The sequence below is a fragment of the Hylobates moloch genome, unplaced genomic scaffold (assembly GCF_009828535.3).
Source record: "Hylobates moloch isolate HMO894 unplaced genomic scaffold, HMol_V3 SCAFFOLD_23, whole genome shotgun sequence".
NCBI lineage: Eukaryota > Metazoa > Chordata > Mammalia > Primates > Hylobatidae > Hylobates > Hylobates moloch.
The window spans coordinates 14,641,051-14,668,967 of NW_026652298.1; the positions used below are offsets into that span (position 1 = coordinate 14,641,051).

Sequence of the window (27,917 nt, forward strand, 5' to 3'; positions counted from 1 at the left end):
AATTATGTATCATTAATAATATAGTTCCAAGCATGGTGGCATGCGCTTGTAATCCCAGCTCCTTGGAAGGCTGAGACAAGGTGTTCACTTGAGCCCAGGAGTTCGAGACCATCTGGGGCAACATAGCAAGATCTCATCTCAAAAATAATAATAATAATAATAATGAAGTATAAAAAATGTGAATGTGACTTAACTCAGTAAATTAAAGTAGATTCTAGATCATCCGTATATAGCATTTCTACTTATTGCTTTCCAGTAAGCTTTCTCAGGTGGGACAAAAGAAGGTAGAAATGGTACATAAGCCTCAACTCGCCAGCCCTGGTGAGCAGCAGCTACTGAACCCTTAGTAATGATGGTATCACTAAAATTGTGACATTTTATTTCCCTCCTAAAATCTTTTTAGGATTCTTCAAAATCTGGGTATACCCATGTGAATTTGCCACACAAGTAAATTTCACTCATCATTTGTGCTGCTGTAGAGAGAAAAGAGTGAGGGATCTTCACTGCTGCCTACCTACTACCCAGATCTCTGCTTATATGGGGGAAAAGATATTAGCATCATATTTGGGTTTCATCTGAAAGTTACAACAGGCATATAAGAAGTATTAATCCTACAGTTTAACCCTATCTGCTGTGATGAAGAAAAGTGTGTATAGGATATAACTGGTAGGAAAAGACTTAAGAGTTTTGTTTTATTTGTATGAAAATTGAACTTTTCGCCCGGCACGGTGGCTCACACCTGTAATCCAGCATTTTGGGAGGCCGAGGCAGGCAGATCACGAGGTCAGAAGTTCGAGACCAGCCTGGCCAACATGGTGAAACCCCGTCTCTACTAAAAATACAAAAACTTAGCCGGGCGTGGTGGCACATCTCTGTAGTCCCAGCTACTTGGGAGGCCGAGGCAGGAGAATCGCTTGAACCCGGAAGGTGAAGGTTGCAGTGAGCCAAGATCGTGCCACTGCACTCCAGCCTGGCCAACAGAGCGAGACTCCATCTCAAAAAAAAAAAAAAAAATTGAACTTTTCTCTTCTCTTTCCAAATTCATTCAACTGTTCTGAAGTCTGCTCTTTGGACTTCCCTGTTTATTCCTGGCACTTCATATGGGGCACAGCTAATTACTAACATATTTCGCTGATCCTAAAGATAGCTAGCTTATGACCTATCAGGATTCCAGCATATGCTGATACCTTAAGACCAGTAAGCTTTTGATGAAGTAAGAAAGCAGGATTGGTTAGATTTGTTGTAATGAACAGTAGAAGGAAATCAGTCCATAGAGTTATGTCAAAAGTTTAGTTTCCTTTTGTATGAAGAAAATATTTTTTAAACCAGCAAACTCCCCAGGAAAGAGAGTCATAACACCATTTGAACATCATTTTTAAATTACCTTAATGTATTCCCTACTTTTGACCCATGTAACTGTTGAAATTTTTAAAAATCAGATAGGGCTGGCTTATTGTCTTGAGTTTTGCTCTGCAACCTGACTCACTCTGGCTAAAGGAATGTGTTCTTTAAAGGAAGCAGACAGTGTCCTCTGAGTTTACTTTGAAGAACACTTCTGTATAGAACTCTCTTAACCCTCCATCAGGGGAGAAACCTCAAGTGAAGACTGAGGCAAAGAGACTCTCTACTAGAAATACAAACCAGCAGAACAAACTTCAGACATGTTTTTCAAATTTAAGAGTTTTCTGAGAAGTTGGTTTCCATGTGGTGTAAGCACCAGTAAACAACAAACCCATCTTGGTGTTCCATATGCTTATGGTTCATTATGTCAATGATAGTAGAGTATAGAATTTCTACTGTAAGTTCCCATGCAAGAAATCACTGAACCATCTCTCTCCCTATTTAGGATGTCACATGTACTTCAGTTTGAGGATAAAAGCAGAAAAGTGAAAGATGCAAGCATGCAAGACTCAGATACATTTGAAATCTATGATCCTCGGAATCCGGTGAATAAAAGAAGGAGGGAAGAAAGCAAAAAGCTGATGAGAGAGAAAAAAGAAAGAAGATAAAATGAGAATAATGATAACCCGAACTTGCTGGAAATGTGCCTGCAATGGCCTTGTAACAGCCATTGTTCCCAATAGCATCACTTAGGGGTGTGAAAAGAAGTATTTTCGAACCTGTTGTCTGGTTTTGAAAAACAATTATCTTGTTTTGCAAATTGTGGAATGATGTAAGCAAATGCTTTTGGTTACTGGTACATGCGTTTTTTCCTAGCTGAACTTTTATATTGCTAAATCTGAAATAAAATAACTTTCCTTCCACATTACATATTAACCATTGCAGACTGCAACCCTGTTTGTGTCCTTCTACCCTAAAATATATGAAGGCTTCCTTTTCAAGATTTTTTAATAAGTTCTTACAGAAAGAATATTTGTGGGAAACCTCCCTTTCACTAACTTCAGAATATAATAAAAGATTATAAATAAAATATAGAATATAAATATGGATGGGGTTTTTTGCATATAAATATTTCAAAATATCCAAGCCAGCACAACTCAATATCCTCATGCCTTCAGTCTTCAGGAACCCCCAAGTGAACATTCACACCTCCATGCAGGCCACTGCCTGGGTTTTATGGGCACAGTCAAGATACTTTAACACTCGAAGTACATCAGCCAGGCTCACTGCATGCCCAGCCTGACACCTGGCCCCCTGCCCACTCCTCTGCCCTTCTCAGCACAGTGATACCAAGAGCACATGCAGAGGTCCCATTCTGACAATAAAAACTCATTAAGAATTTAGCTTTTGATGACAATCATTCATACTCATTTTTTGTTTTTTGTTTTTCTTTGAGACAGAGTTTCGCTCTTGTTGCCGAGGCTGGAGTGCAATGGCACAATCTCAGCTCATCACAACCTCCGCCTCCTGGGTTCAAGCAATTCTTCTGCCTCAGCCTCCCAAGTAGCTGGGATTACAGGCATGCCCCACTATGCCCGGCTAATTTTTTATTTTTAGTAAAGACGGGGTTTCTCCATGTTGGCCAGGCTGGTCTCAACTCCCAACCTCCAGTGATCCACCTGCCTCTGCCTCCCAAAGTGCTGGGATTACAGGCATGAGCCACGGCGACCGGCCCATACTGGTTATTTATTGTATATTATCTATATTATATATTACAGTCTGAATGCTAAAATTATATCACGGGCTAATTTCACTAACCGGATAAAATCTCACCAGCTACATTTTTTCAGATCGTGTCTCATCAGCTCTCTTTCAGAATGTAATCTGATAGGCTTTCTCTAGAGCATAGAGCACTGGTTCTCAAAATGTAATCCCAGATGCAACACTACAGCAGTAGCATCACTTCAGAACATGTCAGAAATGTAACTTCTTGGCCATACCACCCATCACTACCACCTCTCTTTCAGACTACTGAATCTGAAACTTTGAACCCCGAGGGCTCGTTAAACAGATGGATGGGCCTCACTCCAGGTGGTTCCACCTCTTTTGATATTGGCAATACCTAGTGAAGTTAAAAATGTGTATATCCAATAACCCAAAAATTCTAATTCTAGGTCCTAGGAATCCTAAAGGAATTCTCACATATTGCTCAAGGAGAGAAGTACTAAGTTATACACTAAAGCATCAACCAAAGAATGGATAAATAAGTTGTTGAATAGTCATACTATGGAATACTTTATAGAGGTGAAAATCAGTAAACCAGAGCTATATGTAGTAGCAGATCTTTAAAATAATGTGGAAAAAAAGGAAACCACCTATATACAAATTAAGACACACAATTCATTATGATATATTGTTTATGAATGTACACATATGTAGAAAAGTATAAAAACACATGTGGAAATAGCGTTTGCCTCTGAGAAGGAATTCCCAGGGAGCTCACTTGTGTTTGTAATGTTTTATTTTTTAAGTGCTGGATGGTAGGTACTCAGTTCTCATTTTCTGTACATTTTGGAATACCTGAAATATTTCACAATTTTTTTATGATTATATCTGGAACCTGAGGTGAGAAGACAGAAGGACCCCCAGTACTAACAAGAACCCTTTCTGTTTTGCTTCAGGAAGAAGGAGAGAGCTTCAAAGAGGAGGAGAGGGCTATGATTGAGGTGTTACGGGAAAACGTCAACCCACTCAAATGCAGAGTGGTCAGACTCAAAGCCACCCCAAAATAAGCCAGTGTTTGGAAGTGTGTCCCATCTTCCCCTCACCATAAAGGTTATAATGTTGGTTTTATTTCAGGTAAAACAGAATTTCATCTTCCGAACTCACAAAGTCTCTGTTGGTTGTTCTGAAACGTATTACCACTAAATCTGTCTGTGTTGAAGTACCCTACGGTTTCTCTACCATTCCTCCTGGATCGTGTCCACCTTAACCAGTGCAGTGTTATCCTGGAACAGAGGAAACCACAGACCTCCAGGGCACACGCTAGAGAATACTATTTGCAGGTTTAAAGAGATAACTGAATGACAAAATTAAAACCAGTTTGGTTGAATGTTTCTCGTCCTGTTTTAACCACAAGGAGCAGAAACATCTGAAATTCCACAGAGATTAGAATTTTATCAGAAGAACTTCAACATGATAATAAAATTCATCATAAACTTAACTGAATAAGAGCAATAATAATTTTTAAAAAGCTTAAAAATGTAGTTGAATTATCTGTTCAATATTGTATGAAATGTGTTCATAGTAAACCTTTTGCAAATGTCACAGGAATGTGTGGGAGCCAAATGAATTGCCAAAACAAAAAAAAAAATTCAAAAAACATGTTGGAAAATTAGTCTTTTAATTTTAATTTCATATTTGGGATTTTTATTTTATGTGTCTTACCCTAGGGATGTTATCCTAAGACAAGGAAGTAGGTTAGCATTGGTTTTTTGTTTGTTTGTTTGTTTTGTTTTTTACATTTCTTCCTGCTATATGAGTTAGCATTCTTATTCGTTGTCTGTGACAATGCTGCACGTTCTGGAGAGCAAAGAGAAAAGCCACTCCCAGCAATTTTTTTTCTCATTTTATGACAAATCACTTTTTCTCATGGTTGAAGTCATTGGCAAAGTGAAAGTTTAACCCTAGACCTCTCCATTCTCAATAGGTAATTGAGGCAAATGCAGATCTCTCTAGAATTTTTAATGATGTAATACAAAATGCAAGGCTTGATGAAATTTGAATTCCAAGTGAAATAATGAAACACCAAATCTTACTATCAGAAGTCCTGGGTTTGTAGAAAGAAACATTTATTCATTTATTCCCCAAAATCACTGCCACCACCATCAAAGCCATAGGTGAATCCTAAATGGTGTAATAATACACATGCCCTCAGCACTCTGTATCCTCTGAGGCCACACAGTAATGCATCTGCTGCATCTAAAAATGGGGCTACCATAGAACAAGGTCATTAAAAAGTGTGAGGAGATGAGTGGTTTGCTGCTGTTTTTAGAACAAGTTCAATAAGCTATGATGTCCTTATCAAGCTGTCACTACCAAGTTCCTTGATAAGATCTGACGTGTGAGGTACATAAACCTGTTCTGTTGTAGCACTGTGGCCTGTATGGAAAAGGTTAGATAAATGCAAAATAATGCCCAAACATGCTGTTTAATCTTGGTGATAACAAGAAAGAAAATGGAGGTGTGAAGTGAGTTACCGTTGAGGGTTGTATCAGTATAAGCAATTTGTCTGTAATGGGTGTAGAGAAGTTAAGAGAGGTTACATTCTTTAACACTGTCATTCACACACACACACACGCAAAAGCGGGTCCAGTTTCTCTATGGCTTTGTCTCTGTTCCAATAACTCTGAACAGTTTATCAGGTGGTATCATTTCTGCTTACTAGAAAGCAGGAAGTTTAACTGTCCCAAGTATATTTTATCTCCTTTCTTCCTTTAGCTTTTACTGAAGACAAGTGAAACAGGAACCATATTGTAGAGAAATCCTTTCTAATAAAGCCTTGATGAAATTTGAATTCTGACAGAAATAATGAAATACCAAATCTTACTAGGATGGGCATTAGAAGTCCTGTGTTTGTAGAAATAAACATTTAGTCATTCCCTAAAATCACTACCACCACTACCAAAGCTGTAGGGGAAGGTCTTTGTCACAGGTGCTAAGAGTTTCATTATTCCCTGTGGAAATCCCTGTGAAAGTTGTTTTCACTGGTAGGCTGGTAAACCAGCTTTCCTTAATAAAGGAAAGAAGAGCCATCATTTGCAGCATTTACTGATTTCCACAACATAAGTCCTCTCACCGTGGCTGATTTCAAGCCACCAAAAGTAGCTCCAGTAAACTGGTTATTTTTCCCATTCTGTTTTATTCTAGCTAAAAGCTTATACAGTAACTCTTGCATTGGCACTAAAGAACTTACAGAAAGGTTTGAACCCTTTGCTAGGATCACAGTCTTCATGCATATTTCTATTTTATGTAATTACTTCACACCATCCAAAGTTCTAGCAATACCTGTACCCTACATTTTTATGGCAGTTTATATCTTTAGATTCTCGACGGAGTTTTCCAGAACCACTTGCCTCACATTTATTTTTCCCCTGCTTCTTGTGTTTTTTGCCCCAATTAGTCATATGTCCAATTCAAGAAGCAACCAAATCTTACAGGGGAAAAAAAAAAAAAAAAAAAAAACGCTGTTGGGTGGGGAAAGGAAAGAAATGTAATTATAGTTCTTTGAATTTTTCCAGGTAAGTGATAATGTATAAATTCATTATTTAATTTATTTTAAACTGTATTTTGGGTTAGGGGGTGAGAAATCCTACCTGAAAAGGAAAGACGACTGGCTTCTAAATGAAATGCAGACAGGAGTCTGGTCTCTCTCTTTTCCACATCTGCTGGGAATTATTTCCTTAAGATTAGATCATGGTGCTAATTCATGTTAAACATCTTCTGGATGCTTTCTTCACAGCACCAGTCAGAAAGGTGTTCTTGGTCTTTTAGGAAATTATTATTTTCTCATTCTCATGATGCCAAAAATGATAGTCATTGCTAAAGTTATGCCACTTTTTAAAAGCAATCAGGATAATTTTAAAAGCAGGACACTCTTAAGTGACTTTCCTATTTATTTTCTGAATTTACTCTAGAGATTTATTATGATATTCAAACACTTTAATAAGAATATATTTGAGGCCAGAAGCAGTGGCTCACGCCTGTAATCCCAACACTTTGGGAGACTGAGGCAGGAGGATCACCTGAGGTCAGGAGTTCAAGACCAGCCTGGCCAACATGGTGAAACCCCCCCTCTCTACTAAAAATACAAAAACGAGCCGGGTGCAGTGGCTCACATCTGTAATCCCAGCACTTTGGGAGGCCAAGACAGGCAGATCACTTGAGGTCAGGAGTTCGAGACCAGCCTGAACAACATGGAGAAACCCCACCTCTACTAAAAATACAAAATTAGCCAGACGTGGTGGCACATGCCTGTAATCTCAGCTATTCTGGAGGCTGAGGCAGGAGAATGGCTTGAACCCAGGAGGCAGAGGCTGTGGTGAGCTGAGATCATGCCATTGCACTCCAGCCTGGGCAACAAGAGCGAAACTCTGTCTCAAAAAAAAAAAAAAAAAAAGGAGCCGGACCTAGTGGCACACACCTGTAGTCCCAGGTACTCATGAAGCTGAGGCAGGAGAATCCCTTGAACATGGGAGGTGGAGGTTGCAGCGAGCCGAGATCATGCCACTGCACTCCAGCCTGGGCAACAGAGCGAGAATCTGTTTGAAAAGAAATAAAAATTAATTAATTAATTAATTTAAAAGGCCAGGCACGGTGGCTCACGCCTGTAATCCCAGCACTTTGGGAGGCCAAGGTGGGCAGATCATGAGGTCAGGTGATCGAGATCATCCTGGCTAACGCGGTGAAGCCCTGTCTGTACTAAAAATACAAAAAATTAGCCGGGCGTAGTGGCGGGCACCTGTAGTCCCAGTTACTCGGGAGGCTGAGGCAGGAGAATGGCGTGAACCCGGGAGGCAGAGCTTGCAGTGAGCCAACATCGCGCCACTGCACTCCAGCCTGGGTGACAGAGCAAGACTCCGTCTCAAAAAAAAAAGAATATATTTGAAATGAAGCATACCATGTATGGAAAAGAAATGACTAAACTATATGTTGTATGGTTCATTCTGAACAGCTATGAGTAAACTTACAATTTGAAGGTTTCCTTCTTTTTGTGTGGTGTGTATTATTTTTTAATTTGCAATTTTAAGGAAATATTTTATTTAGAATAAGAGGAGTATGACCATTTTATTTCTATTACAAAACTTTGTAATAATACTATATTATTGGCATAAGTGAATAGACTAATTAAGAATGGGATACTATTTCTCAAGGAACAAAAGAATTCAACAAGTGATTTTTAAATTAATTTGGAAAAGTTATACATGATATTATGTGAGGACTAGATCCATGTCACAATGAAATTCCATAATGTCCATCAAACCTAACTTGTCCAAAATGTAACTGTCATCTACACTTCCCAGCCCTGCCTCCACCAAACCTGCCTCCTCTGTAATTTTCCCATCTCCATTATGGGCAATGCCATAATTGCATTGCCCATAATGCAATTTCCAGTTGCTCAAGCCAAATAGCTTGGATTCCAGTCTTTATCTCACACATTCAGTCTGTTATGATATTCTGTTGACTCCACCTTCAAAATATTTCCAGAATTTTACCATTATTTGCTACTTCCCACTGCTACCACCCTAGTCAAAGGAACCATCAACTATCATATGGACTGCTATAATAAACTTTCACCCTTTTTTCCTATAATTTGTTATTAACATAGAAGCCAGTTAAACTTTTTAAAACAAGTCATGTTGTTATACTTATCTGTTCAAAACCCTTCAATGGTTTCCCATTTAATTCGGAGTAAAAGCCTAAGTCCTTATAAAGGCCTAAGGCTCTTTGTAGTTACCACCTCTTCCTCTCAGTCTCTCTGACTTTCTCTCTTACTACCTTCCCCATCACTTACTCTGCACCAGCCACACTATCCTTCCTGCTGTTCATCAAGTAAGCTAGGTGTGTTCCATATCAGGGCCTCTGCAATGGCTGTTCCTTCCACCCGGAATACTGCCCCCAGGATGTCCACATGGCCAACTCCCTCAGTTCCTTCAAGTCTTTATTCAAATGGCACCTTCTCATTGAGTCCTACAATAATCACTCTACTTTAAAATTCCAGCCACCCCTCCCACATGCTCAGTCTCTCAATCTCCCTGTTTAGTTGTATTCAATAGTGCTATTAACTCCCACGTAATTTGCCTTATTTGCTTAATTCTTACAAACAACTCTATGAAGTAGGAACTTATCAATTGTACAGATGAGGAAACTGAGCCTTAAAGAGGTTAATTTATCCTTTATCATCCCTCTCCCACCCTAGAATGACCTCCGTGAAGGAAAGGATTTCTGTCAGTTTTGTTCCCTGTTGTTCCGGTGCCTAGAACCCTGCCTAACAAATAGTAGACACTTAATAAATATTTGTTGGATTAATGACTAAACCCCTCAGGATCCAGTGTAGGGTTATTACATATATTATAGTTTAATGTCACCATCATTTCACAAAGATAGGACACGTTTACACTAAAAATGAAGGAAGGATACAACCTCACTTCAGGGACTGCTCTAACAATTGAATAAATGTAACTTTAGGGAAATATCACCACAGTCTTTTTCTCATTTAACATAAGACACTTTGTCACAGATGGGCTGTAAGTCCAGAGATTATGAAGAATTGAGGGCCAGCATGTGATGTATAGAAAGCAAGGCTGTAAGGCTTCAGAACTGCAACTGATTTAACAGGCAAATGATACAACCTCTTGACATCTGTTTCCTCCTGTCTCAGACGGGAACAGTCACCGCTGCCTTACCTACCTGTCAAGGTGTTGTTACAGTCAAAAGAAAGAATAGACAAGAAAGCCAAGCTTTTACAAAGGTAAAGCCCCTGTAGTGGTAAGTGCTAACATTTAATGGATATCTACTTGATGCCAGACTCTTGTCTAAGCACTTTATCAACTCATTTAATCCCTATAAACAATTCTATGAAGCAGGCTCTATTACTGTTTCCATATCATAAATGAGGAAGAGACTTGAGGCTTACAGAAGTTAAATAATTTGTCCAAGTCACATGGTAAGCAGAGGAGCTGGAGTACAAAACAAAACTAACTTCCAGAGTTTCTGCCCTTTGTCACTGGACTGCTGAGCCTCTCACTACACAAGCCCAGTTGTTTTCATTATATACCTCGGATTCACCTCTGGAGTTTAGGATCTAATGGGGTTGAGGAGGAGGACAGTGCCCAAAAATAAAAAGACAAAACACAGTGATTTCAGTTGAAAAGTATTATACATGTAGAAACTAAGCGAATGCCAGAATGAAGCAAGAGATGGGTTTAGTGGGATTAATCTAGAACTGCTTTGTGGCAGACAGAATTCTGAACATAATTTGAAAGAAAGGGAAAACATGGCGTTGAGGAGACAGGTCATGTTCCAGGTGGGGAGAAGGTTGTGCAGACAAGTTATTAAGACAAATGTCGGAGACAGCAGTGTGTCTACGTGATGCCAAAACATCTGGTCAACTCAGTTTAAAAAAAAAAAAAAACAACTCCATCAATGCAGTGAATTTCTTCAGTCAATCCAGATGTTTGGCATCTTGTAGACAAAACATCCAGATGATTAACTGAAGATTTGACAGAATTGACTGGATTAACCAGATGTTATAGCATTGTATAGACATAGTGTCAGGCCGTTTGCTTGGCTGAAGCAGAGTCCAGCTGTAGAGGAGATAGAAGGCCCAAGCAGAGAGGTGGGATTTGGAAGAGAGGACCTGGAGATTGGATTTGATGAAATTGGTAGCTGCTAGAAGAGGAGGGTGATGGAAATGATGCTTAAGGAAGAGAATTCTGTGTGTGAAAAGGGGAAAAAAATGCTGAAAGGAAAAGTTGTAGACAGGAAAATGATATTAGAAGAGTGCAGGTGTGTGTGAGGTAATTAAAGCCTGGACCAGACCCAGGCCTGGGAAGGCAACAGGAAGAAGCAGATCTGAAAAACATTACAGAAAAAGAACAGGAAGTCATGATGGGCTAGACAAGGGAGTGAAACTGCACATCACCCCAAGCCTGGAAACTCTGAGGCCTGGGAAAGCAGCCGCCGTCAGCCTCATCACAGTAATGAACCAAAGGACCCCTCCCCACAGCCTCCCATCCAAGGGCTACAGCCAGGCCTACAGCCAGAGGGAACTCAGAGACCACAACACAACCCTCATATTCCGGTTCCTTAATTATTTTAATGCTACCTAAATTGATTTCCCTTTAAGCCCAGGTTCATGAAGTGATCAGGAATGCTAGATTAGGATTATCAGGTAGAAACAATTTCAGTGAAAAGCCTTAAAAAACTAAGATGTAAAGTCTTAAAAAACTAAGATGTAAAGTCTTCTTAAAAAACTAAGAGGTAAAGTCTTAAAAAACTAAGATGTGTAAGTAAATTAGATAAAATAAGATTATGAGAAATTGCACACCACCTGTTACCTGACAGATTAGTATTAGAGAAGCCTATTAACAGGCAGAAATAAAAGTCTGAATTCAAGAATTTATGATATTTTTAAATCTCTAATTTATGAAATTTTAGAAGGTACAAGTCTTGGTTTAGATATTTCACAGAACTTTTTAAAATTCCAAATATTGTATTTGATAAGAATCAAGTTGATCTTGTAGTCACAAATTCCACTTTATTAGGATTTAAACTGTAATAGTTATATGACAGAGTATACTCCATCTTATTTTTTAAAATTCTCAATATCCATACACTTGACGGTTTTGCAATTTTGCAGTTTCAAATATTTTTAGCCCCAGGCCTATCAGCCCACACAGCCAGTTGTGTGCCCTTTATAAATACACCCAGATTTTCTCAAACTACTCCTTTGTTTATTTCAACAGAGAAAGAACCTTCAATAGAGACTAATCTCTCTTTGTTCGTGGATTGGTACTGCATTGAGAATCTATCTCCATCCTGCTCCCGACAACACAGAATGTGAACTCGTAAATGTATTAATGTGCTTCAGAATCACCCTGCAGGAAGTGGAGGGGCAGGAATCTTGTCAAAATCAGTTTCCCAGGCCTCAGAAATGACAAGTCCGTTGATCCGGGTAGGGGTCCAGGAATCTGTTGCATTTGTTTCTTTTTGAATAAGCTTACTCAACTAATTCTGATGCCTATTTTCCGAAAATCAGAAATCAGACTTAGACACTGCCCTAGAGCAGAAAGCTAAAAGAATGAAAAACATCGAATGGACATGAGAATCTTAAATGGCAAAATAGGCTTTTTTTTTTTTAATCAAAGACTCACATTCTCTTGGGTATTTCTTTATGTAATGAGCCCCTATGTAAATTTACCATATTCTTTGATATGCAAAAATTTTCACAGAAACTGCATAACATCAGATCCACCTATACAATCAGAGAAGCCAAGAAGACAAGTAGGACAGCTTGTCTATGCCCGATTCCCAGAACTGCCTACTACACCCTTCCTGAACATAATGTTTACATGATGGGAAAATGCAATTAATGATCTTGGTAAGTCTTTCTAGTGCTCCAAGTTTAAGTCAGTCACTTATTTATAAGACAGAAAATAAAAGAAGTTCAGTTCACTGAAACAATGAGTGATTTCTCCAGGTATTTAAATATAGCCTTCCAATAGCAATTATTTTATAATAAAGACCTCAAACTTAGTAGACAGCAGCTAGTTATTCAAAAAGCTAATCAGGAAAATGTCCCCTATCAAAGCATCAAGATTAGAGTATTCGTTCTCTACCTATAATCATCTAACTGCCTCTTTTTTGGCAGCACAAACTATACCTACAAGAAAGATTAGTGGATTTTTTTCTGGTACTATAGTTCCATTTGCCTTAAACCTGACTCATTTTCCTAAACTTCTTTTTCCCAAAGGTATAGGAAAGAAAATAAGAAATTTGGAGAATTTTACTAGAGACTCTTCATTACCTACGATGTCACAATTAAAAGTCTAATTTATCAACTTGCTTTGAATGATGCTTTTGAAATACATCAAGAATTTTATATGTAAGCCAAGTGGCTTTGACTTGAGTAGTAATTCTTTCCCACTTATCCATTCTCCTGCTACCTTCAAATCACATCTAGCAACCACAGGAAATGGTCTCATGCCTAGTGGGAGGGAGTTAGGACCAGATAGGATTGCAAAAGAAAACCCTTAGGAATTTTCAGAACATATACAACATCAGTACCTGTGTTCTGATGCAGGTTAAAATAGAGAGATTCACTTCCACTGATCTCTTTCTTATCCCCCACATAAAAATATTAACCTTCAATATCTCCATCTGAACCATAATATTGATCAGGGTAAGAAATAAACAGAAGATTCTTCTTTCGCAAATTTCATTGATTCTACTACTTTAGTAGAATCGTAGAATGCCTTTGAGGCTTTTGAGCTTTTTCGCCTCAGGAGCATTGCTAGTCCATAGGCTATGCTTGTATGAATTGGAAAAAGGTAGCCGGTCCCCAAGGCATTTTACTTCCATATGTCAGAAAATTGTGATAACATACTTACTTTGTTAAAAAGAAACACTACTAAACCTGCAAGAAAAAAAATCATCATACTAATTATCAAAGCTATGTTGTTTGTGATGCGAATTATGTTTTTTAGACATGGCACCCTTATGCAGTGCTTACCTGTACAGCTCTTCCTCCCTCCCCCTTCACTGTCAGTCTTCTGCATTTGCTAGCCAGCCCAAATGCTCCTTAGACTCCTACTGAAATTCTGTTAAACGGCTCCACGAAAACCACTCATGCTGTTCTTCCTGCCAAATCCAAGTCTACCTTCTTGGAATTATTTGCCTTCTCTGAATCCTGATTCGCTTCCTCTCTTTCCTACCAGCAATTCTTGTCCTGCACCTGTTTTCTGTGGACCCCATTCTTAGACTTCAGTTCTGAGGAATCTGGTCAGTCCTCCCTGAGATAAAATGGTCCCCGGAGCTAACAGGTTTAGCATAGTGGAAGCTTCAGATGCTGTCTTTTCCACATGACTTAACTTGTACCACTTCACTGTTTCCCACAGTGAAGATTCCAGTCAAATACTTGCCTTCCTGCAAAAACTTAGGGCACAGCCCTCCAGACTTAGTGACATAATCTGTGACTTGAGCCATATGTTGTTCCATGTCATCTGCCGAGGCCCATGGCTTGTTCATAAAAAAGACCTAGAAGTCAGACTCCATAGGAACTAAAGAGTTTTCAGTGCAATTGAGAGACAGGGCTAGCTGGATTTTCTAGGCCAACTAAGAATCCCTAAGCCTAGCTGGGAAGGTGACCACATCCACCTTTAAACACGGGGCTTGCAACTTGGCTCACACCCGACCAATCAGGTAGTAAAGAGAGCTCACTAAAAAGCTAATTAGGCAAAAACAGGAGGTAAAGAAATAGCCAATCATCTGTTGCCTGAGAGCACAGCAGGAGGGACAATGATCAGGATATAAATCCAGGCATTCAAGCCAGCAAAGGGTACCCTCTTTGGGTCCCTCCCTTTGTATGAGAGCTCTGCTTTCACTCTATTAAATCTTGCAACTTCACTCTCTTCTGGTCCGTGTTTGTTACGGCTGGAGCTGAGCTTTCACTCGCCATCTACCACTGCTGTTTGCGGCCATTGCAGACCATCCACTGACTTCCATCCCTCCAGATCCAGCAGGGAGTCCCCTGTGCTCCTGATCCAGTGAGGCGCCCGTTGCTGCTCCTGATCAGGCTAAAGGCTTGCCCTTGTTCCTGCACAGCTAAGTGCCTGGGTTCGCCCTAATCAAGCTGAACACTAGTCACTGGGTTCCACGGTTCTCTTCCGTGACCCATGGCTTCTAACAGAGCTATAACATTCACCGCATGGCCCGAGATTCCAGTCCTTGGAATCCGTGAGGCCAAGAACCCCAGATCAGAGAACACAAGGCTTGCCACCATCTTGGAAGTGGCCCGTGGCCATTTTGGAAGCAGCCCGCCACCATCTTGGAAGCTCTGGGAGCAAGGACCCCCTGGTCACACAATTGCTGAACTACAGCCCTCTGCTTCTGGCTCCCAACTTTCTGAAGCACTCTGGGGAAGATGGTTCTTCACCAATCCTGCAATCCAACGGCCACCAAGTAAAATGAGGAACAGACATTCTTCCCAGCCCTGTGGGCTAGACGAGTAGCTAGTGTCTCTTCTATAGGTTGGTAATGGTTCCAGGTTGTAGAATGAGGTCTTCATGACCTACTGGGCTGTGGCATCATTGGGTTCCTGGATGACATTCTAATATGGTCCATGACCTGCCTCAAGCTCCTGGGTAAACCCTCTCCGCATACATAATGTGGATAATGTATTTAGCGTCTTTCTCCAAAGAAAATCTCTATGCTAACAAGGGTTAGTAGTGTGCTAGAATGGTACACTCACCTCTCTTGCGCACGGTAGCTCACCCCCTACTCCCTTTAACTATCCAAAACACTCGATGTCTCCTGAGGCTTGTTTAATAATAGGGCCTTTTTTCCCTCCTGACAATCCCATCAAGAACCACCTAAAAAAAAAGACAGCTATTTGAAAATCTGTGACACTCAAAAAAGCCTTCCAACATATGAATGCCAGCTCTTTTTGTCTTTAATCCTCTATTTTTCTTACTGTTGGTAAGTAAAACTTATGGGGAGGGGAGGGGGGTTTGGTTTGTTTTTTTTTTTATAAGTGCACTTTTTCTTCAACCACCTTATATGCAGGAAGTGAAGTAAATATTGACCTAAAAACATTAAAGCACCTTCAAAAACCAAGTAGTTTTTCCCCTAGAATTAATGTAGAACTAGAAAATGACCTTGGTTGTCATTGACCTTGGTTTAATGCCTGGTTAAACCCTAAGGAAACTGCTTCCAAGACAGGATTTAGATGCTCCAGAAGTTGTTGGAATGTGGTGCACAAAAAATATTTCATATCCTGGTTTACTTGCCTGAAGAACCTCCATGAAGTAGACTCTATACAGGAAACAATTCCATCTTCCAGAGTGAATATTCACTCATTTGCTTTTCCAGCCAGGAGATTGGAAGAAGCCAGCAGGCAATGTAGTCATTTGGTAATGTTCTTCCTACTGCCAAGATGGATTAATGCTGGGAGACCTTACAACGGGTGAGTAATCGGTAGTGTGTGCAGGCCCTCCGAGATCCCTGAGGTGTGATTATTTTCATGCGTACATTTCTGTCATCGTCCTCCAAAGGGTGCCTTGTCATTTCCTTCACTCTTTCCTCACTGGACTCTCAAGTCTGTATTACAAGGATGACATGATATCCAAGTCATTGCCAATCTCCTCAAACTGAGTTGGTGAGCACTTTAAGGATATTACTAAAATCTGAGGGTTGTACTAACAAGATTACTCTGGTTTCCCTTTAAATGATTCTGGAAAAGTATGAATAGTTGTTTATTAAAATATGATTTAGAACCTAATCATCTCCTAGGTCCACTGCCTTGTTTACTATGTTCCCACCTAATCCTCAGGTTGACATTAAGATGGCATGGACCTACTAAGATCTCAGACTATGAGCAACTAAATTGAAATGACAATGTAAATATGTAAGATGTGAGTTTTAAAATTAATTGCACTTTGCATTTTTTAGCATTACTATCATTTACTCCCTGAGCTGCTCTCACCAACACCACTCCAACCCTTCGACCTGTGTTCAACTCCCTTCTGGAAGTAAACAGGCCTGTGAAATGGGAAATCAGACATCAAAAGAGCTCACACTCTAACCTTTTGTTCAAGTTCTGTCCCTGCCATCAACTAGCTGGGAGTCCTTAGAGGATATACCTAAACTTTCTGAGTTCAAAGTATAAAGTGATTAGCACAATGATCAATAAATGCTAACCACAACAGCATTAGTTTAGTAATGTCTATCATTAATATTATTTCCTGCTTCAGCCAAAGCTTGAGTAGTATAGAATCCTTGTCTAATATTGGGTTCCAGACTCCTATAAGCTTTACCTTACATCTCTTCTTTGCTGGCTGAGCAGGTAACCAAATGGATATATGCTCAGCAGAGCTGTGCAGCCATCTTGGATCCTCCTGTTACTCTCACCACTGGTGGTTCTTGGACCAAAGCCCAAAACCCTCTCTCTGTGTTTTAGGTACCTGCTAAGCTTTTTCCTACTGGTTACCCAGGAGGTTAGATGCTTCTGTCCTCTTTCCAGATCCCTTCTGCTCTGAGTCCCAGGTATTAAGGCTATCTCCAACAGCAGGGCTAGAATTTTAGAAGACTGGGCCAAACGTATCTCTGAAACCTGGGAAGCTCTTAGCTTGATCCCTCAGAGGGCTCCCCAGGGATCAGTCTTCTATAGTTCTAAAAGCAACCCCAACCCCACATATGCCGTGTCGCCGAAGCTGGGTGCTGCTGCTGATTTGAGGTGGTCCAAGCCATAAGCCAGAGGCCCTGCTCTGGCTGATGTTAGAATCACTCAAAAACTTCGAAAAACACAGATGTCTGTCCCACTCCCAACTCTGGGACTCGATATTTTTTAAAGTTTCCTGGATAATTCTGATGATAAATGGCAGTTTGAGAAGCTCTGATTTGAGCAGCTGCCAAACATCCCTATCTACTCCTCCCATGTCTTGGAACTGGACTGTCTTTCTGAGCTACATAAACCTGCTGCTGTTTCTCCTAAATCCAGTTAGTTGTTGACTCCAGTTACCATGAGCTCTAAACAGGTGATAGGGAATCAAGCTGCTGATTGTGGCTTAGGAGCCTCTTCTCCCCACACTTAGACCCTTGAACCCAAAAAACATTAAAGATATCATATTTCATCCAAAGAAATATATCAAGCGAGAACAGGGGTTGTAGAATCAGTAGCAGCTAGTGTGGAACAATGGATGTGAGTTCAAAAGATTTAAAGGCCTGAGACTCCAACAGTGATCAAAAGCAGATAAAAGGCCCTTCTCCCCAAGGCAATCTAACATGCTGTAGCACTTACTGTACTGGTGAACTTCATGAAGCAACTCTAGTGAGACCTTTGTTTTGTAAGGGAAAAGAAAACAGAAAGATTGTGACAAGCCTTGATGTGATTAAAACAAATGAGCAGAGCAATATGTTTGTAGGTATTGTTGAGAGGTGCTGGTGCTGCCCACCTGGCCCAAACTCCAGCTCTATCTCCGTCCATCTCTGGGTTCCAGGTACTTTCTTACACGCTGCCCACTGGACCATGGGCCTCTGTGGTTCACTGGTTAACACTTGCCTAATCAACTAGACAAACACAGGACGGGACAGCTGGGTGCTGAGCTGCCAGGGCACATGTGGGAGCTGCTTCAAGACTGACCACAAGGCCAAATTAATCTAAGAACCTGTTGCAAGAGCAAATGCTGTGAAGGCAAGATGGAGGGGTCCCTCGGGGCCGAGTGGCTTCTCAGTGGGTGGGCTTCCATTCTTCTTTTCTGTTGGACCAGCCTAAAAACAAGAGGCTGGCCTCACAGAGGATTCTTCTTAGAAGATATTGCAGTGCCACTTATAAGACCAACGTATTTCACAGCCCAATATCCTTACTGACATCTCAGACCACCCCTCTCCCCACCTTCTTTTAATCACTTTCTTTTCTCCTCCAGGGCACAAACAGCTTTTATGCAAATTATCTCTCAGGACAGGTGTGAGGGCTTTCCGCAAAGAAAGACTGATCGCATCCAAGGTCCTTTATCCTTCGGGGGCTCCCCAGGGATAAGCAACCTGTTCTGCCCCAGGGCTGCCAGACGCCCAGTTTTCCCTGCTGTCTCTCATCACAGGGGCGGTGGGGTGCGCCCGCCTCCAGCCTGGCTCCGGACCCAGGGCCCCGCCACCTCCCAGCAGCGGCCGCAGAGAGCCTTCCGGTTACCCCCAAAGCTGCGGATTGCAGTGTTCTAGCAATGGATGAAATCCTTTTTAATGGACTGTAATAAAAATAAGATTGTGAATAACATGTGACTATAGTATAGACCTCCACAAAACTGGCGGCTGTGAAACCCATACTTCAAGAAGCATGGCCTCTCTCTCGAAGTGGCTTCCAGTGACGGTCCAGGATCTAATTCACCCTTTTTGGCTCGGGTACTGGAACAGGTCTCGGCCAAACTACTGTCTCACCGCCATAGTGATAATCATCTTTAAAAGCACAGCTAGTCGGTGCGAGACCACTGCGCGGTACAATAAGAACCTGTCGGGGGAGGGACCACGGCAGGCGATTGGGAGCTTGTAGGCTGCCAGGGTCTGGAGCGGGCCCAGCCAGCCCGCCGCTGCGCATGCGCCACCCAGGCAGCTGGCCGGAGAAACCTCGGGGAGGCGGGAGGCTGGGAGTACGCGGGGGAAGCGGGGAGACGCGAGGTGGGGGCGGGGCAGGGTGGGCCAGACATTGGGGGCGGGGCGGGCCAGACATTGGGGGCGGGGCGCACCGGCGTCCCGGCTGTTCGTGACGCGCCAGACCCCAGCCCGGTCGCGGCGTCTGAGATTGCAATCTCGTCTGGGGCACTCTCGCGCCTCGCCCCGACCCGACTTCTTTCCAGGGATTAGTTCTGACTTCATGATTAATCAGCACTTTCTGGTTTCCTTAGGGTGACGTCATCTCTGCTCAGAGATAAAACAGGCTCCTCTTTGAGGGCTGCGGGCCGCCTGGGTGTCCGGGTCCCGGAGGCTGTCCCGGGGACCGCGCCCCGCCCACAGGCGACAGCCAGGTCTCTCTGCCGGCTCCTCGAACGCTGGGTTCCCTGGCCACAGCGCGTCTTGTTTATTGCTTTTGCGGACTGGTTAAATGCAAAAGCTCAAGGTTTTCTTTCTTTTTTCCGTAATTATAAAAGTAGGACATGCTCCTTTAAAGGGTGGAAAATTACAAAGAAAAGAGTAATCACCCAAAGCCCCACCCTCTAGACTCAACCTCTGTTAACGTTGATGCATTTCCTTCCTGTCTCCCCCCACAACCCCCTTTCTTTGCAGCAGATCTTCAGGTTTTTAACATCATTTCGTCATGTTATATCATTTTGTAGGCTACCTTTTTCACTTATATTGTGGCAGAAACTTTTTTGTGCTTTTTTCAAACATTTATTAAAGATCATAGTCTCTTTAGTGGAGGTATCATCAAGTACATAAATATTATTTCCGTTTATGAGCATCTAAGATGTTCCCAGTTTTTACTAGTATATGAGGTAGACCATCCCTTCACACTTACGTTTGCCAGGGTTTGATGGTTGGTGGAGCATACAAGCCCAAACTAAAAATTTGATCAAATATATGTCAAATTGTGAGCCAAACTTGAAAGCTTCTGCTCTTTTCTATATTGCTAATGGTAGAGAATCTGGGCAGAAGCTGATTATTTGCAGGATGAGCTTTTGTGCCTGTGAAGGAAGGCCCTGACCTGAATGGGACCTGGAGAGTTTTGCAGTGGAGATGGAGGCTGGTGGCAGAAGGCAGAATGAGAAAGAGGGGCCAAAGAAAAGAGTCAGCTGGCGCCTAAAGGAAAAACTCCCTATGAAGATAAATGGCTGATGATTTTTGGAACACTGATGTTGAACATGCTAATTCTGTTAGTCCAAGCTCCAGTGTCCTTGTTTCTTTTACTAAAAAACTAGAGAAGTACAGGAGAAAGAACTGGGCCTAAATGAAGAGAGAGTCACACTATTTAGTGCATTCTGTCTTCTGATCTGTCCCCCTTCTCCAAAGTCCTTTTCCCACTTCATGAAAGGGTAATATAAGGTTTCTGTAAGATTCTAGATATTTAGGATAAGCACAGGACATGAACCACCCAGATCTTCTCTCTCTCTCTTTTTTAAGATGGGGTCTTGCTCTGTCACCCAGGCTGGAATGCAGTGGTGATCTGGGCTCACTGCAGCCTTGACCTCCGATGCTCAATAAATCCTCCCGCCTCAGCCCCCAAGTAGCTTGGACTACAGGCACACACCACCACGCCCGGCTAATTTTTATGCTGCTTGTAGAGATGGGGTTTCACCATGTTGCCCAGGCTGGTCTTGAACTCCTGCTGACCCCAGGCAAGCTGCCCGCCTCAACCTCCAAAAGTGCTGGGATTACAGACATGAGCCACCATGCTGGGCCCATCTAGAACTTCTCTGTGAGGTCTGGCATGAGCCTACTTCTATTTATCCCCTGCAAATCACTTTAACTGAAAGCTGTTCAATTCTAAAATGACGTTACAGGAAAAAAAAAAGTAAGTATGAAAGGGTGACTCTGTAGGCTCAGACTCAGACCACGCCACACCGGTTGCCGTCAAGAGATCTTTATTGGAGGAGTCCGAGGGAGAGCCGAAGTGGAAGAAGAAAGAGAGCGAGGGCTCTGCAGCCTCTGTCTTTTATGCCTGGGGATGTTACGTGGGGGTCGCTGGTTGGCTGAGGGGCTGGGTCTAGGCTGAGGCGGGAAGGCGTGACCTCTGATTGGCTCCTTTTGGCAGGCCTGTGTTGGGGAGGAAGAAGAACCCGGAACCAGCGCCATTAGGGTGCTCCTGTTACCTAACATTCCTCCCTTTTTTGTTTTTTAAGAAGTGGGGAGGTGGGCGTTGCTGTTCGTCTCGCTACTTCCTGCTGAACGGGGGCGTCGTGGGGAAGGGATATTGGAGGACTATAGAGGCGGAGCAACAGCAGGAGGCCAAAGAAGACGGCGCTGAAGGTGAATACTTCCCACGGTGTGAAGTCTAAAATGTCCCTTGTAAGTAGAGGTCATCTATGGACGCGAGCCATCCGTATGGCAGGGAAGGATATGCTATGAGCCACGTATCTTCTTGGAGGGCCTGGAGGAAATCTAAGAAATTACAGGTCCTGGAGGCGGAGGCCATAGGTACGGGAGTCCTAGTAGTCTTCCTTGGTTGCTAGGAGTTGGTAGTGCCTAATGAGAGGCTGGTTAAAAGTCTGGTTAGTTAAGGAGGAGATTCGTTGTTGTATGAACTTTATTAGGCAAGGGAGGAGAATACACAAGGCCGCTATGCCTAAGAGGGGTCCGAGAAATGGTAGGACCCAAGCTAAAAGAGGCATTTTTTGAGTGTCTCAGGAGAAGGAACGAGAATCTGAGATGTGTTGTCTGATCTCAGAAGCCTTGTCCTGTATACGCTGGGCAGCATCTCGCACTATCCCTGACTGATTCGTGTAAAAACAACACTCTTCCCCTAAGAAGATGCAGAGTCCTCCTTTTTCAGCAGTGAGGAGGTCTAGGCCTCGGCGGTTTTGGAGAGTCACTGCTGCTAAAGAGTCTATTTGAGATTGTAAAGTAAGAATAGATTTTGTTATTTCCTGTAAACTGTCTGAGAAATCTTTTGAGAGGGTGTGGTAGTAGGATAATGACGTGGACAAGCCGGCTATTCCAGTCCCTGTGGCAGTGGCTATTTCTAATCCTATAAGTAGGGGCATTAGTTGCACGGCTCTCCGCTGATGGACTTGAGCTTTGAGGGGTACTGATAAGGTCTGATTCCCTGGGGCAATGTCAATGTGGGGGCTTAGAAAGACTAAGGTGCAGGTGCCTGTCCAGTTAGTGGGGAGGCAGATATAGGTTGACATTCCACATAAGAAGAATATGCCTTGGCTGGGTAGACAGAACTCGTTATGTATGTTAAAAAGGTGTGGGAGTTTGTTGTTTTCATTTTCCCATACTCCTAGAGTATTTGCTAAGGTAGCTCCAGTGAGCGGCTGGAAAGGGGTGTTGGGAGCAAACTGAGTGGCTCCCTGTGTTTTATTTTCCCATTGGAAGAAAAAACGTTTTGTATCTACTAGGAGCCATTCGAGAGAGCGATTGAAAGAGGGGATGAGAAGGCACTCGCTAGTGGTGGGGGCGCTGCTGCAGGGAGTCCAGGGGTGAATGGTCATGCAGGGAGTATGTCTGCCATTACAGAACCTGGACTGTTTGTTGAGTAGGGAGGAGGTGATGATTTTGGGGGGTCCAGAGAAGCAGACAGGCTGGTTGAATTGAGCTGTTTGGGTGACTTGAAAGCTAGCATGATCCATTGGGGCTTGAAGTTGTAAGGTGTAATTACACTGATGTGGTGGTAGGTGCCCTAGAGGCAGGCCAGATGACAGGTTGCATTGTATTCATAAAGAGGCTTGGAAAGTTAAAATAGTATTTGTGGTTACAGGGCCGTGTATGGGCTTTTTATTGTTTGTGTAACGGGTGATGTTGGAAATGTAAGAAAGCAAAAGTTGGGTTGCACGTCCTGTCATGGTATTTTTGGTCGTATCAGAGATGGGGAAGTCGGCTAATGACTGCATATTTAGAAGTTGGAAAGGGTCTTTTCCTTCATAACGAGGGTGGTAGGTCAAGTTGGTGAAGACCTAGTTTTTTGCGGGAATGGGAGTGGCAACATAGCTAGAGGTTGATAGAGAGATACACAGCCAACAGTCATTTGCCAGGGAAGGATTGGACTGGTTTAACAGAGTGTGAGTTAAGTTGAGAGCCTTGTAGAGGTAATTAGGAGCTAGTGGAAGGGGAGGGGTGGTTGTATGAGGTATCCAAGGAAGTAGGAGGGATATATAGGCAAAGAGCAAATAGGAAAGTAAAGAGGGTGCTCTGGAAAACGAGATCATTTTATCTAGTATGAGTTCTTTCACCTGTGTTTTTTGGAGGAAGCGGTCATTCCTCAGGGTTAGTGGTAGGAGCCTTTTAGTCTGGGATGTTTCTTTCTGACATAGGAGGTGCAAGCACTCTAATTGTTCACAGGTGTCGGGATTCAAGCTGATGATCCCCGACTATGGGAGGGCCAGAGGTGGAGTCAGTGCCCCAATACCCCTGCAGAACCGAGGAAGTAGCTCCGGTATTAAGGAGGAAAATGACGAGACGCCCATCCACTGTAAGAGGCACCCTGGGCTCCTGCGTGGTGATGGTGTGTGTCGGGGAAGAGGTCCCAGGGCCCCGTCAGTCGTAGGCCGCTAACCCAATGAGATCGGCTTCAGGACGGGGGTCTGGCCCAGCTCCCCTGAGGGAGCTGGGGCAGTCGGTTGCCCAGTGGACGGATTGTTGGCACTTGGGGCATGGTCTTTTGGGTGGCCTGGGATTAGGGCACTCACGAGCCCAATGACCTTTGTTCCCACATTTAAAGCAGGGTCCAGGGGGTTGGCGGTGAGTGGTGGACATAGAGGCGTGGCGTCTGATAGGCTGGGTTGAGGCCTTGAAGGCCTGAGCCAACATCTGGTATTTTTGCCTCCTTGCCTGCTCGTCACAGTTGTGGTAGACTTTGAATGCAGTGGCGAGGATCTCGGTCTGCGGGGTAAAGGGACCTCTGTCTAGCTTTTTTAGTTTGGCCTGAATGTCTGGGAAGCTTTGTGCAAAGAAATGGGACATGAAAAGTTGCCTGCCGTCGGGGGCTTCAGGGTCTATGTTGGTGTATTGTTGGAGTGCCTGTGTAAGGCGGGCGAGGAAGGCGGATGGGTTTTCATGTTTTTCCTGAATGATTTCATGAAGTTTTTCAAAATTGACTGCCTTTTGGGCTGCCTTGCAGAGACCTGTTATTAAACAGGTGGCGAAGTGGTCTCGGGCCAAGACACCGTTCTGGGAGTTATAGTCCCAGCCAGGGTCGTGTTCGGGGACTGCCTGCGCCCCGATGGGTAGGGCTGGGGTTGTTTGGTGAACCTGATCTGCATAAGTACGGGCCTGCTCCTAGACCTGCCTGCGCTTCTTGAGAAGGAGGGTGTTAGAGAAAATTTGATATAAGAGGCGGAGTTAGAAGTGTAAGAGCCTAAGCGTTTATAAGTTAGCCATAGAGAAGGGAACATGGACACGAAGAATGCCTTCTGTCCCTGCAACTTCTGTAAGAGGGGTGAGGACGGAGAGATGTGATCTGGAATGAGTGGTGGGAGGGCTGAGCGGCGGAGGTTGTGGAGGAAGGGGAAATAAAAGAGAGGTTGGGGGGAAGTGGTAAGGGGCGGGGCCGCCACTGGCCGGGCGGCGGCCAGAGGGTGGGGTTGAGGGTGGTGATATGGAGTTAAGATCGGGGGAAGGTGGGGGCAGCGATAAGATGTTGAGGGTTATGCGGGGGCTGTGGGCATAGGGGATCTCTTCCCATTCTCCTGTTCACTCACAATATTTAGAGGCCTATAAATGGGCCATTTATTTTGGTTGTTTAAGGGGTTGTGAATTTGATTAAGCGTTTAGGTTTGAGGTCGGCGGCAAGGCCTAGGGTAGCCAGATTGTCTAGAAGGCATTTTAGGGGAGAGTCGGCCGGCAGGGATGCGGAGCCTCCCATAGTGGGAGAAGGGGCAGTGATGGCTAAGAGGGCGTCCCCTAATTAGCCGAACACTGTAACCAGGTTCAGAGCCTTCGGTTGGTCATCACCAAGGCGAAGGGACCGAAGGGCCAACAGGATGGCCGAGGGACCGTGAGCCACCTGGTACCAGGATTTTGTACGTAGCCAACAGTATGGCGTGGGGCGGAGGCTCGGGGTGGAGGCTCAGGCCAGAGGGGCGAGGAGGAGAGGGAGAAAACTCTATCCCCTGCAGGTTGAGGAGGGGAAGTGAATGATAGGGGCCTACCACTGCCGTAGGGGCGTCGGGCGAAATGTGTTTGTCACGGGAGTGGCTACGGTCTGGCGATTTGCCTGAGAGGTAGGCCCAGGAGGGGAAAACTTACCGAGATGAGGCCGGTGGTGGGCGAAGAGCGTGGCGAACAGGAAAATGGGCAAAGACTGACCGGGGCCTGGTCTGAGCCTGAGAGGGATTGGGGTCCCACCAAAGGCGGGGAGTCCCAATCCGAGTCACGGCACCAATGAAAGGGTGACTTTGTAGGCTCAGGCTCAGACTCAGACCACGCCACACCGGTTGCAGTCAAGAGATCTTTATTGGAGGAGTCCGAGGGAGAGCCGAAGTGGAAGAAGAAAAAGAGCGAGGGCTCTGCAGCCTCCCTCTTTTATGCCTTGGGACATTACGTGGGGGTCGCTGGTTGGCTGAGGGGCTGGGTCTAGGCTGAGGCGGGAAGGCGTGACCTCTGATTGGCTCCTTTTGGCGGGCCTGTGTTGGGGAGGAAGAAGAACCCGGAACCAGCGCCATTAGGGTGCTCCTGTTACCTAACAAAGTATGTTTTGGTAACTGAAGGTGATGGTGGGAGAAAGGCTGGTGATTTGAGAATAAACTCAGCCTCCCAGGGCTTTTGCCTAGAAGGTCTTACACACTCTTCCATTGGTTAGCCTGGTTAGTAAAGGGCATGCAACTCTACTACTTCTAAGAACACTGTAGGTCCTTCCTGTGCTCAGAGTTGTGTGACTCTCTGTAACTCAAGGGAGAAGCTGGAACAGCCAGCTTTTGACATCTCCCTTGTTGCTTGGTCTGGAGCAACTTTCCGTTTATGAGAAAAAGTGTGACACAAACTCTGTCTCCAACCAAGCCAGTTTTCTCCATGCTGAGTATCTGTAAGAAAAGCCAGATTGATCAAGAGGCATTCTCTGCTTGGTTTAAATTCGCATGACAAAGTAGGCAATTTTGTGTAATTGGCACGTGCTTTGCAAAGTAGCTGTCCATTCTTGATCCACCTGAGAACTGGCAGTGAAGCAGTGATTTAACTTCAAAAGGGAGAGACTGGCTGTGGTGGCTTTCTTTTCCCTCTTAAGGCGGAAGAGGTGCCTGTCTCCCTGTCTCCTTCCCAGAACAGCTCCCTCTGCTGACGGTACGGCTGTCATCCTCCCTCTAACCCACTTCCTCACCTCTGTGGTCTCCACCTAGAATGCAGGTGACTGTCTCCATAGGGTGAGATTTGCTCAAAGAGTAGAGAAAACCCGGCGTCCTGAGGGCAACACTCCAGACCTGGCTGCCAGCCACAAACCCACTAGCTCCTAGATCTCCAAATCTGCTCCTTTGTTTAGTACCCAAGGATTCTCACTGTTTCCATTAGTGGAGGAAGGTTCCCTTCTAGCCATCCAGTTCATATAGGATTGGGAAGAAGCTAGCTCCATTATCATCATAGCCAGTGAGATCAGTCCCTCCAGGCTTGGGCTCCCAGCATCCCTTCTCCGAGTCACAACATTCTCTAGACACTTGCTGACCCTGCTATGTACTGCCTGTTAAAAGGTCATTTGCTATTTGAATTCTTTCCACTCTCCTCCCAGTTATTTGTGATAGTCTCTTAGAAGGTTAAAAATAACATTTATTTCCCCAGTGGTTTTGTATATTTCCATTTGGCAAACTTTATTTTGTTCCATGTGTTTCTAAGGGAACAGAAATGAAAATGGTTTATGTCCTACTTCCTACACTGGGCTCAATGATGTTGTCAGAAATGGAATTATCCTTTGGTCCAAAGTGGGTACACCCAATCGTAAGCTAGGCTTTAATGCAGAAACTATATAAACTACAAAGACAATGGACATTGTTTGGCTACTGGAAAATCTACTGCGTTATACTTCCTTTAATCAAGCTGTGAATTTTTTAATAGATTCAAGCCACTTTGCACAAAAACAGTATAAAAGCCTGATAACAGTATAAAACTGGGTCACATTATAAGCATGAACCATGACACTGTGTCCCATTACTGAAATAAAACTAAAGGCAACATAAGAAGTCAAGATGGAGGGTGGTTGTTACTGGAAGGAGCACATGGAGGGGCTTCTGTGATGCAGGAAATGTTCTATTTGAAATCCAGGTGATAATTACATGAGTATGTTCAGATTGTGAAAAATCACTGAGCTCTACATATATAATCACATTTTTCTGTATTTATGTTCCACTTACACAAAACACTTAAACAGAGATTTTTTTGTTTTGTTTTGTTTTTTGAGACGGAGTCTCGCTCTGTCACCCAGGCTGGAGTGCAGTGGCGCAATCTCTGCTCACGGCAAGCTCCACCTCCCGGGTTCACGCCATTCTCCTGCCTCAGCCTCTCCGAGTAGCTGGGACTACAGGCGCCCGCCACCATGCCCGGCTAATTTTTTGTGTTTTTAATAGAGACGGGGTTTCACCGTGGTCTCGATCTCCTGACCTCGTGATCCGCCCGCCTCGGCCTCCCAAAGTGCTGGGATTACAAGCGTGAGCCACCGCGCCCGGCCTTAA

At 43.7% G+C, this 27,917-nt stretch overlaps 1 protein-coding gene and 1 long non-coding RNA gene across 2 annotated transcripts in view; both read left to right on the top strand.

The window, feature by feature from the left end:
• CWC27 (CWC27 spliceosome associated cyclophilin) overlaps positions 1–8,084 on the top strand; it is a 267,927-nt gene extending 259,843 nt beyond the window's left edge. Inside the window, exon 14 of the mRNA XM_032144572.2 lies at positions 1,847–8,084. Coding sequence (XP_032000463.1) covers positions 1,847–2,009 — 163 coding nt within the window. The 3' untranslated portion in view covers positions 2,010–8,084. The remainder of the gene's footprint in view (positions 1–1,846) is intronic.
• Positions 8,085–14,938: 6,854 nt separating this feature from the next.
• On the top strand, positions 14,939–16,695 carry LOC131382346 (uncharacterized). Its single transcript, XR_009211755.1, has 3 exons — positions 14,939–15,149; positions 15,991–16,084; positions 16,570–16,695. It is a non-coding gene; the product is annotated as an uncharacterized LOC131382346 (long non-coding RNA).
• Positions 16,696–27,917: the final 11,222 nt, after the last annotated feature.